This window comes from Citrus clementina, unplaced genomic scaffold (genome assembly GCF_000493195.1).
Source record: "Citrus clementina cultivar Clemenules unplaced genomic scaffold, Citrus_clementina_v1.0 scaffold_3, whole genome shotgun sequence".
NCBI classification, from domain to species: domain Eukaryota; kingdom Viridiplantae; phylum Streptophyta; class Magnoliopsida; order Sapindales; family Rutaceae; genus Citrus; species Citrus x clementina.
In genome coordinates this window covers 1,123,465-1,135,656 of record NW_006262339.1, presented here as the reverse complement: position 1 = coordinate 1,135,656, position 12,192 = coordinate 1,123,465, and the positions used below count along the sequence as shown (strand labels likewise).

General features: G+C 37.7%; 2 protein-coding genes across 3 annotated transcripts; one reads left to right on the top strand and one right to left on the bottom strand.

Moving 5' to 3' along the window:
* Window positions 1-411: 411 nt before the first annotated feature.
* Window positions 412-4,032, bottom strand: LOC18049913. 2 transcript variants are annotated; one of them, XM_024189870.1, is made up of 3 exons: window positions 3,365-4,032; window positions 2,255-3,044; window positions 412-726 (listed from the first exon to the last, which is right to left on the bottom strand). In XM_024189870.1, the coding sequence occupies exons 1-3, from the start codon at window positions 3,828-3,830 to the stop codon at window positions 534-536; spliced, it is 1,449 nt and encodes a 482-aa protein (XP_024045638.1). In that variant the 5' UTR covers window positions 3,831-4,032; the 3' UTR covers window positions 412-533. The 2 variants fall into 2 exon arrangements, with proteins under 2 accessions (XP_024045638.1, XP_024045639.1); XM_024189871.1 differs by lacking the exon at window positions 412-726 and adding an exon at window positions 979-1,639 and having other exon boundaries at window positions 3,365-4,029.
* Window positions 4,033-7,511: 3,479 nt separating this feature from the next.
* On the top strand, window positions 7,512-12,089 carry LOC18049912 (crooked neck-like protein 1). Its single transcript, XM_006439335.2, has 7 exons — window positions 7,512-8,959; window positions 9,063-9,128; window positions 9,658-9,802; window positions 9,887-10,105; window positions 10,857-11,076; window positions 11,194-11,392; window positions 11,678-12,089. The coding sequence occupies exons 1-7, from the start codon at window positions 7,803-7,805 to the stop codon at window positions 11,790-11,792; spliced, it is 2,121 nt and encodes a 706-aa protein (XP_006439398.1). The 5' UTR covers window positions 7,512-7,802; the 3' UTR covers window positions 11,793-12,089.
* Window positions 12,090-12,192: the final 103 nt, after the last annotated feature.

The following is a 12,192-nucleotide window of genomic DNA, read 5'->3' as shown; positions in this document are numbered from 1 at the left end:
ATTATGTTCAACTCTCGATCAAGTTACTAACAGTGAACTCGGGTCGGGTAATGTCAAATTACAAGGACTAATTGATTATTCTCGAGTACCCCTTTCCTTTCATTCAATGTTCAGAGTTCAAACGATCGTACAAGTCAGGGGAAAATGAATTTTTGATCCACAAAATTTGCTTCACCTATTAATTTCGGTGCTTTTTTTGGATTTCAACGATCCAATTGAATTTCCCGGAATTTTGTGATTGCCGTTCAATTTACAGTGATTCATTTTTTTTTTAACTGATGTAACTAATAAAATATCTGGATTAAATAATAATTTTTATTATAATATTGAGAGCTGCGTTGCATGAGCATTTTGCACATATGGAGTATGATGATGAATTATCGTTTGGACGAGAAGAAAAGAAAACCACGTACATAGCTATTAATATCGGCAAGCTTAAAGAGATGAACTGGAGCATCGCGTGCAGATCAACGGTCCACGTCGTTTCAAGGTAGAGTGGAGCACGCGCCAAACAGAAGGGGATCATGGTCATATCACGTGGCCAAACATGCGTTTGGGCCCCGACCAATAGGCTCATTTCTTGCCGCGTCATGCGCAAAGTTAGTTCCATTAGTTTCAAGCGCATTCCCGTGGGCATGGACTGCCGTGTTTTGTTTTTGTACCATAAAATTGTACACGAAGCACAAAATGTACACATGTTGAGACTTGACTGGTCTGTGATCATTTCTGAGTGCACGCACCACAAAAAAATAAAGGATTTTAAAATACAATCGAGGTCATATAACTATTTAATAATATATGATATGTATAATTTAATTTAATATAATCACAACTTATATTTTTAAAAATAAATACACACATAGCATTGATATAATACCCCTAACATATTCCATAATTTCTCCACACAATGATATGAGACCATCACCTTCTTTTGATTTTGAAAGACATATATATCCAAGCTAAATCAAGCCCAGAAGATTGATTAATTAATAGGGAAATAATAATGGCACTTCAATATGAGCTCTCATTGAAACACGCAAAGGCGTAACAACTTACTGCCATCACATTCCAGCATCAGCATCCAAGGGAAGATCATCCAGATCGACATTTACTACATACCATTAAAATATTCATATTTTACCCCGGCACTATCAGCTAGCCGCAAATCCACCACAATGGCAATTAGCCCTATGTATCCGACACCATACACCATACAATTAGCAAATATATGCAAAGACTATGCAAGCATGCCTGTAATACCAGAATCAGCAAATATATACTAATATCAGAGTTACATTTAAAAATATTGTTAAACACCAGGAGAAAGAAAGTGCGCGTAACTATCTACAGCAAAACTTGGAAGAAAAGGTCAGATTGTGGCACACAAACAGAAAGGAGATCCTATCCTCCCGGACACTTGCAGCACTTCTGATCTCAGCAAGTGTTGCATCCAATTTAAGACATGAATAAAGGATCCTCTTTCTTCTGGTATATCTCAAATAACTGCTTTGAGTAATCAAAAGCTATTTTTTTGCAGTCACCAAGACCATCTGGGTCGTACTGCTGCAACTCTGAGACAGATTTCTTCAGATTCCCTTGTGAATCACCATCTATGAGAAATTCAGCCAAAGAAGTTACCCTGCAACTAATTGACTAGTATATTAACATCTAAAAGAATTTGCCTAATAAATGTCAATTATAAATGCAAATGTAACATGCTCTGATGCAGGTAACCAACTCTCTGGGACTTTGGAGGCAGCCTCCTTGCCAGTCCCTAAATTTGACCTTGCATAATATGCTACTCACACTATAATCTTGCTGTCATTTTTTTTTTAATTTACACATTTTATTTATAAAAAGGCAAAGAAAAAGAACAAAAAGAAATTTTTAACTCAAAACTTGATACTGTGACAGCAGAAGGACTACACATTTTCTATGACCAAGTCAGCATGAATCAATAGGTGATAGCAACAAGAGGCAAAGTGGAAATAAATTCACAACGTTAAGGTCTGTTAATTGAGGTGTTTTGGCTTCATCATACAAGTGTGCAATAAAATCAACTTAGCTTCCGTAACACAATAGCTAGTTTTTACTACACACTTTAGTGTTATAGCTTTTAAATTACAGTTGTGCAACCATAATATCAAACAGGGCCTAAAAGTAATCAAAATGCATTCTTATCATTAATGTAGTAGGAAATTTTGAGAGGAAAAAGCAAGTGGCAACAGTAATGAAACCACTTGTTTGACCGTACCGATGTGCGTTAACCTGGTTAAAGCCTCGATTGTTGGAAGATGACTGATGTGCATTAGCCTGGTTGAAGCCTTGATCATTGGAAGACAATGAACTCCTTGGCGATTTCCCCACAGTGGTTTGCTGTCTATGGAGAGCACAAACAGCCTTCAAATATAATTCATTCTCTTCCTCAAATGCAGCAAGCATTTCTGATTCAGACTCCCATTTTCTATAATTTACGATCCTAGTGAGCTGAGGAAAGTCAAAATCCAAATCCACATCACTTTCAGAACCAGAGGAACTGGAACTAGAGCTTGAACTGCAGTCAATGTTACAAATACCAGGCACGTCCAAAAGAAATTCTCTCATAAAATTTTGAGAACCATGCTCTGCCCCCAGCTTACTTTCACATTGTCCAAGAAGCGCACTTGATGGGGTGCAAAATTTCTCTACACTAGTCCCAGAAGAAACAGCCGGCTCTGCGCAATGATTGATAGGGGAAACATTGTGTCCGTGATTCAACTTCTGAATCTTTGCTAGCTTATGATCAGCAGTGAAAGAATTATCATCAACATCCTCATCCTCAACACTGTCACCATTACTATTCTTGTTTTCATTTAGAATTGGACATGAATCATGCTTTCTTTTGAGCCTTCCTGTCACATGTTGTGCACCAGCCTGACTTGAATGATAACTTTTAGCAACTCTTAGAGAAGTGGTTCCATTTCGGCTCAAAATTTCTTCTGAAGCACAGTCATCATCGCTGTCAATGATTCTAATAATGCTTCCAGATGGTAGTCTACTGCAATCTGGCATTGAAGATATGCATGTTACAGAGATATTTGAAGCCATAAAAATTTTCCAACAGAAGTTATGAGAAAGAGCAACATCAAATTAAATGTTTTGTTTTGAAAATAACAGGAAACGGTACAATATCTACTGCAAATTTACCAAAACTCTAAAATCCTGGTTACAATAAATGCTTGCGACCAAGAATCTACAATGACGCTACATCATCAATCCAGAAAGATAAAATCACCAATAAAGAAAGAATGTTGTAGTAGCCTCGAAGTAGAAATTGAAAAAATAAAATAAAATAAAATAAGATCTGCATTGGCATTAGCATTACCTTGACCTTGGTCAGGGGCAGCAGGAGCAGGAGTCTCTTCAACCACATTGTTTCCATTCTGACTAGAAGCCCTAGCATGGCTGTCCGCACTCGCCAACAACATTATATCAGCATCCAACTGCCGAATCCTCGACTCCAGACCCTCATATTTCTTCTTCCAAAACTCTATCAAGCTCCCAGCCTTTCTCTCTCTCTCAATTAGTTCATTCCGCTCGTTTTCGGCTTTGAGTTTTTGCATTCCGGACTCTTCAAGTTTTTCCTTGAGCCAATCGTTTGCTTGCATCGTCGATTCTAGTTCTAACTTCCTTTCCTCTTCTCTTTCAACTAAAATTGACTCCACTTTCGCAAAATCCGCATCTCTGAAACTGGATTTCAACATCGAAATTAACTCGCTAGTAGAACGATTGTCAATACTACCATCAAAATCGAATTCTAAATCGATAACTACTCCTGATCTGTAACCCATTTTCTCTTTTCTTAATTTCAGACTGAGGGAGAGAAACGAAGCAGACAGGTCGCAGGTCAGTCGGTGAATGGGAACGAAGACGAACAACTCAAAAGGCCAATTGTGCGAGTGTGACTGGTGGCTCACTTTCTTTCATTTCGACACGTGGATCCGGTCAATGTAGATTTAGCACTTCGGGAGTATGTATGCCCGTGACTCTTCGATAACGTTGAATTTGGAACAACATAGGCCCAACTTAATATTTTCTTTCATCTTTTCAAATTTTTTTTTAATCTTTTCAAAGTTAAAATAAAAGGTGTAATGGTGTTTTCCAAAAATAAATAAATAAAACAATGTATATATGTGACACAATATTCTAACTTAATCAATATTTGTAAAATTCTATAAATGCGGTTTTAAAAAAAAAAAGTGTATTTCGTCTACATGATGCCGATGCGAATTTGCTCTGAGCAATCCAGCACTGAACTTCATTACTATTAGTATTGGGTTAAGTCATATGTGTGTGTTGCAACACATTAAATTGGGAGATAAGAAAACGTGTTACATTAACAGGGCAAACTTGCCCGAATCTCAGAGGTTATGCTCAGTTTTGTCTACATCTATTAGTAATGTCATGTAACTATCAGGAGAGAGATAAACCATGTAAAACTATCTACAGCAAATCCTCCAATGAAAAGTGAAACATAACATGAAAAAGATGACATCCACTTGTACTCCTGGAGCTGCCTTGCTACTGGCACAGACTTCTGGTTTCAACAAAGTTCTGTGTCCAACTTAAGACATGAATAGAGGATCCTCTTTCTTCTGGTAAATCATCAAGACCTTTTGGGTCAAACTGCAGCAACTCTGAGACACATTTCTATAGCTTCCCTTGTGGATCAACATCAATTAGAAACTCAGCCAAAGTAGTGCCCCTTCTGCCAATTGATGGATGCATTATGAGCATAGAAAAGAAATTGAATGAACATCTCATAAATGCCATTTGAAAATGCATAGATAACGTGCTCTAATGCAGGTAAACCTCACCTTGAAACTTTGGAGGTGGCCTTTTATGCTAGTCACAACATCTGCCCTACATAATATGCTATAACCTTTCTATTTTACAACAATTTCCATAGAATATTAATAAAGTGGCAACTAAAATGAACAGAAAGAAAAATTTCAACTCTATTCTGCTGTGTGAGTCAACTGAAGCACCGACATTATTCACTATAAGTAGTCAGCTTTGGATCAAGGGGAAACAGCTACTTGAGGTCAAGTGGAAATAAATTCGTAACATTGAAAGTAATCAAGGGGTAACTATTATCATTAATGATACTAGCGCACGTTAAGAAAAACAAAAAAAGATTACAGTGAAACTGCTTGTTTGTTCATACGGAAGTGAATTGAACTGGTTAAAATTCACAATTGTTGGAAGACGATGAACTCCTTGGCAATTTCCCCACAGTGATTTGCTGTCTATAGAGAGCACAAACAGCCATCAAAATATAATTCATTGTTTTTCTCAAATGCAGCAAGCACGTCTGCTTCAAAATCCCACCTTTTATCATTTATGTTCCCTATAAGTTGAGAAATGCGAAAATCCAAATCCAGATCATCGTCAGAGTCAGAGGAACTGGAACTTAAGTTTGGAGGGTCGTCAATGATACGAATACCAGGCATATTGAAAAGAAAATTTCTTGTAAGATTTTTGGATAAATGTTCAGCCCCAATTTTCTCTTCACATTGTCTCAAAATCACTGCTTCTTGGCATGACGGGGGGGTCCAAAATTTCTCTACACTCTTACTTCAAGAAGAAACAGCCAACTCTGAGCAATGATTGACAAGAGAACCATCATGAATCAACTTCTTAACCTTTGCCACCTTATAACTGACATCCCGATCCTCAGCCCCATCATTATTACAATTATTGTTCTCACTTATTAATTTATTATTATTTTTTTCTTCTAATCCCTCACTTTTGTTCCAACAAAAATATTTATTATAAATTTGTTGTCTTAAAATATATTGTTAAAATAACTTTATTACATGGAAACGGTACAATGTTTTTAATTGAGTAATATGACATTTTCTTACTAATATTAGTAACTTCTGATTAGTTATTATAATAAAGTAGTTTTATCAAAATAAGGGAAAAAAAGTATATAATTAATTTCAATAATGCACAAAATTATTAATTAGTCAACTCATTTTTCCAATCAATGTATGTCATTCTCCTGCACAGAAACTAAAAAGTATATAATTACTATTAGGCTATGGTCGTGTTATAGTTTATTTATGGTGGAGCACGAATTTGGGAATTTTACACTAATAACTATTAAAGTTTTGATTTTTTTCATCTTAACCCCTCAAAAATATTTCTATCAACATTAGCCATAAAACAACTTTTGAGACCAAAATACCCCTCCTTCATCTCTCCCCCAAAAAGCTTGTTCTGTGGCCAAAAAGCTTGATTTTTTTTTTTTAAAAAAAAATCTAATCTTTTGCGGCTTGTTGCATGATTTTAAGATGGAAAATTTGTTAAGTTGTATTCTATCAGCATTATTATTATTAATGCTTTCACCTGCAAATCCATTGATATTCATTCCCCCTTCCATAATCTTCGTGCCCAAATTGCTTCTAACTTTTCTCGACTTCGACGCGGGTGAGAGATTGCTTTTCCTTTCACCTTTTTGTTTTCTTCCGTTTAGCTTCATTATTTAAAAAAAAAAAACCGAAACAGAACAGAAACAAAAGCTTCAGCCCGCGGCCACCGTCCAAGGCTGCCGGCTCTCGTTTTCCGTCACCGATCCGGACGCAACCACCACTAAACGGATCATAAATCGCCGGCCATCAAACCCCAAGCATCGGACACCGTTGATTAGCCACAGATCGCCGGAAAAACAACCAAAACAGCCGCGCCAACCGTGCCGTCATTCACCGGTTTCCGCCGCGATTTAGCCAGCACCACCGTAATCAATCCACTCCTCTCCACGAGCTCAACCTCTTTCGTTATTCCCCACCTCCGATCGACCAACCCATCGCCGGAATCTAAGCATCACCAAACAGTTACAACTTATCTCAAATTTCCGGCCAAAACGCCACCGTTTCCGACGAATCACAAACACCTGTCGCACCAAAACTTGGTGCGACGGGTGCCTGTCGCACCAAAACTTGGTGCGACAGGTGCCCTGTCATCAGATTCATCCCCCGACTCAGATCAATAAGTTTGAAAATAACTCATGCCACGATGCCGATTAGTTTTGGTCTATAAAGAAGGGTAATTTGGGAAGAAAGGCTTGTGTTTGGCTAATGTTGATAGAAAAAAGTTCAAAGGATTAGTTGCAAAAATAACAAAATATTTATGGTTATTTTCGTAAATTTCCCCACGAATTTCAACATAAAATGATAAAATAATAAAAATCTCACTATAATTTATTATTTATTATTTATTATTTTACATGTGTGGTTGATATTCGTACTGTAAATAAACTCTAACATAACCGAACCCTTATTATTATTCTTTTTAACTATATTTTGTTTGTTTTTATACGGTAATTTATGTTTGTCAAATATTAAATATATTGTTAAGTCCAGTATTCAAAATTAGCATTTACTTAAATGTTTACGTGGATACATTGTATTATATTTATATTTTTAAAATCCAGTCCGGGTAATAATTAATAAAAAACCGAGCGCGGCCCTTGTTTTCGTTTTCCCTAGGCTCTCGCCAGTCCCATTATCGTTATATTTCTTTTTATTTATTTTACAAATTTTGTACGGAACAGCCAAAATCAACAACTATCTATCACCAGCCAAAACCAAGAAACCCTAACACTGACGTAGTCTCAAAATTCCCCTATTCTTCATAACAATCAAAAGGAAGAAGAATAAATTTCATATTTTCGTCATCTCGGGTCAGTATCTAGAATAAGTAGAACCGTGAAAGCTGCTATTTCAAGATTTCACGAACATTGTTTCTTTGATTCTGCCATGATGGGATCAAAAGATGCGGATCCGTCGCTGGGCTATCTCACTCGGAAGGACACGGAGGTCAAGCTCCCGCGTCCAACACGAGTCAAAAACAAAACCCCAGCTCCAATCCAAATCACCGCCGAGCAAATCCTCCGCGAGGCTCGCGAACGCCAGGAGGCTGAAATCCGTCCGCCGAAACAGAAAATCACTGACTCCACCGAACTCGCTGATTACCGCCTCCGTAAACGCAAGGAGTTCGAAGACTTAATCCGCCGAGTGCGGTGGAACACAGGCGTCTGGATAAAGTATGCCAAATGGGAAGAGTCTCAGAAGGATTTCAACCGCGCTCGGAGCGTGTGGGAACGCGCCCTCGAAGTGGATTACCGAAATCACACTCTTTGGTTGAAGTACGCCGAAGTTGAGATGAAGAACAAGTTCATAAACCATGCGCGGAATGTTTGGGACCGTGCGGTTACTTTGCTACCGAGAGTGGACCAGCTCTGGTATAAGTATATTCACATGGAAGAGATGTTGGGGAATGTGGCTGGAGCCAGACAGATTTTCGAAAGGTGGATGCATTGGATGCCCGATCAGCAAGGATGGCTATCTTACATCAAGTTTGAGCTTCGATATAATGAAGTCGAACGCGCTAGACAGATATATGAACGCTTTGTTCAATGCCACCCGAAAGTGTCAACCTGGATTAAGTATGCTAAGTTTGAGATGAAAATGGGGGAAGTTGATCGGGCAAGAAATGTGTACGAACATGCTGTGGAGAAATTGGCGGATGATGAAGAGGCTGAGCAGTTGTTTGTTGCTTTTGCTGAGTTTGAGGAGAGATGTAAAGAGACAGAGCGTGCGAGATGTATTTATAAGTTTGCCTTGGATCATATACCAAAAGGAAGGGCGGAAGACTTGTACAGAAAGTTTGTCGCATTTGAGAAGCAATATGGAGACAGGGAAGGAATTGAGGATGCCATCGTGGGAAAGAGGAGGTTTCAGTATGAGGATGAAGTGAGGAAGAATCCGATGAATTATGATATTTGGTTTGATTATATTAGGTTAGAAGAGAGTGTGGGGAATAAGGAAAGGGCTAGGGAGGTTTATGAGCGTGCCATTGCTAATGTGCCACCAGCTGAGGAGAAGCGATACTGGCAGAGATATATTTACTTGTGGTAAGTTTTTTGTTGGAGTGTTGTTGTTTTCTTTTGGATTTTGGAAGTTCAGAGGTTTATCTGTATGATCTTCTTATCAATATTTTTTAATTTATCGTCTTAGGATTAACTATGCATTGTATGAGGAGCTGGATGCGGGAGATATGGAGCGGACGAGGGATGTATACCAGTAAGCTTGCATTACATTGATTTGAAAATGTTGATTATTATTACTAATTTGTTTTGGTTTTGTGGTTGTAACTGGTGGCATTTTCATTTGGGATTGCCGAGTCAATTAAGAATATGTAGATATGTATATTATTTGAAAATCATTTATGGAACCATAATAAGAACTGCTGGTTTATCATGCATGACTCATAACAGCAGCCATATTAGCTTCCAATGCAACAAGATCTCTCGGAAGCTTCTTGTTCTGTTTCTTAAGATTTGTGCGTCATCCAACTTATGATTTCAAATCCAAAATCCCCAAGCTTTGCCTAGAACTTTTAGACAAAATTTCCACTCAAACTCTCTCTTACCAACTCTTTCTTCTTGTCACCCATTAGGCCATTATCATACTTCCCAGGCTTAGCATCTGTTATCTTCTGCCTTCTGGGCCTAACAAATCTGTGCCCTACTATAATATTTCAAGTACCATTTCTTCTTTCTTGCTATGGTTGTAAATTAAGGGTTTTGACTGTCACTTAATGTTTTTCCAGTGAGTGTCTGAAGCTGATTCCACACAAGAAATTCTCATTTGCGAAGATATGGCTCTTAGCTGCCCAATTTGAAATACGGCAGTTGAATCTCAATGGTGCTCGACAAATATTAGGCAATGCGATTGGAAAAGCTCCTAAGGATAAGGTAGTATTCTGATTGATTGTAAAGTTATGTTGCATTGATGACATCAAGTTGATATTTTCTCACTTATCTGCTTACTGCAAACAGATATTTAAAAAGTACATTGAGATAGAGCTGCATCTTGGTAATATTGATCGTTGCCGAAAGCTTTATGAGAAGTACTTGGAATGGTCACCAGAGAACTGCTATGCATGGAGCAAATATGCCGAACTGGAGAAATCTTTGGATGAAAATGAGCGAGCTAGAGCTATTTTTGAGCTTGCAATTGCCCAGCCGGCCTTGGACATGCCTGAATTGTTGTGGAAGGTAACTTGAATAGACTTTTTTTTTTCTAATTTTTTTCTTTTTTCCTCATTACATGTACTATTATATGCGTATATGTTTTATTTTGAACTGTCCCTGGGTAAAGTCACCCTGCATGTCTGTCAATCTTTTATCTATTTATTTCATTACCATTATTCTTAGCTGCTCGTTTCCCATTACACATGTTAACTTTATGTCACTTGTGATTGTTGTACGTTGGTCCTTGTTCCTGAATTGGTAGACACTGTGAAAGAAGGTTCTTTTGTTTAGTTTCCTGATCCCCTGATCCCCATGTCTTTTTGGCTGCCAATAATTTATCTTGGCTGATTTAGAGTCCCCTTCCCATGGTGATTTCTTTTGTTGTTTATAAGAACTTTTTTTCTGGTGATTGCTTCTTTTCACGATTTCTATTTTGGCTTTTGCATATAGTACGGGATATATTCGGTTACTTTAAACGTCTATTTAATTTCTATGCTCATTACTAGCATGATTTATCTGGTCTTTGTTTATCACTGATCTGTTTCTGTTCTCAGAGAATGAATAGTTGACCCTGGAAAGTGCTTAGATTTGCAATGCTTAAGAGACAAAATTAAAAAGAAGTTGCATCAATGGTTACAGTTTTTTCTGCCAAGTACCAACCTAAAGATCATGGAAATGAACCTTGCACATAACACCTTCCCTGCTTCTTCCTTTGTGTTTTCAATTTTTGTTACACGTAGGAACTAAGTATAATACTTACATTGTTTAATTTCAGGCATACATTGATTTTGAGATATCACAAGGGGAGTATGAAAGAACCAGAGCACTTTATGAGAGACTCTTAGATCGAACAAAGCATTTGAAGGTGTGGATTAGTTATGCGAAATTTGAGGGTTCTGCTACTGGCGAAGATGGTGGAAATCCTGACATGCCGGAAGATGATTTCCAGGAACATCTCTATGAACAAAAGAAGCAATGCATACAGCGAGCAAGAAGTGAGCCATCGTGACTCCTGCCCCTGTTTTATCATTTACTCGTAGCTGCTTAATTGAGTATTTGAAATCTATCACCAGTTTGAATGTTGGTCTTATATTTTCCTTCATCTTCTTCAGGGGTTTTTGAGAAAGCTATAAACTATTATAGAACGTCTGCACCTGAACTGAAGGAAGAAAGGGCTATGTTGTTAGAAGAATGGTTGAACATGGAGAGTAGTTTTGGTGAGCTTGGTGATGTTAGCTTAGTGCAGGCTAAGCTGCCAAAGAAACTTAAAAAGAGGAGGCAAACCCAAAGCGATGATGGGCTGTCAGCTGGGTACGTGCCAGTTAACTGTTGATATATTTTCCTTACTAAGATATCCTAATGTCTTTGTTGTCCTTATGGTTTGGAAATTTTTGAAACTTTTGCAACCAGTGGCAATCTTTTCATATGCTCGTTTAGCAGTTTTTTGAATCCTAGTATGGGGTTTGTGTGTTATTGGTTCACCAGTATGCCAGGAGTTAGTCAACTAATTATACGAAACTAGTTAATTTTTGTTGATTGTCATGTTAGATTGTAAGCATGGTTGCCCTCACTGATTTCAAAATTTTGACCCAACAGGTATGAGGAGTACATTGACTACCTATTCCCTGAAGAGTCCCAGACAACGAATCTCAAGATACTAGAAGCTGCTTATAAATGGAAAAAGCAAAAGATTGTTTCTGATGATGAGTAGAACAATTGATATTATTTGTGAGTAAATACCATGGGTTTTGTTGAAATTTGCTGTTGGCTGACTGACAAATTGGATTTGCCATCATGAGTTCGTTCAGAAATGGGGATCCCAGAGAGTAGTCACTTTTAGAAAGAGTTCAGTAAGGAAGAATGTGTTTAACAGCTTGTGTTGTATACTATTTAAAGGTATTGAATCATGGTGGCGAAACCAGACGATTCTTCCTGTGGCATTTGCAAATAAAATTTTGACTGTAAAATGGTTTAGAAATCTAACAACTCTCTTCGGTTTGGTGTACAAGTTCGTGAACTCTTCTGAATAGCTGTATGTATTCAGGTCTCTATTGATTTATCTTAGCAGGTTCGTCCAAACTTTTTCATTCATATATACACAACCCATTCGC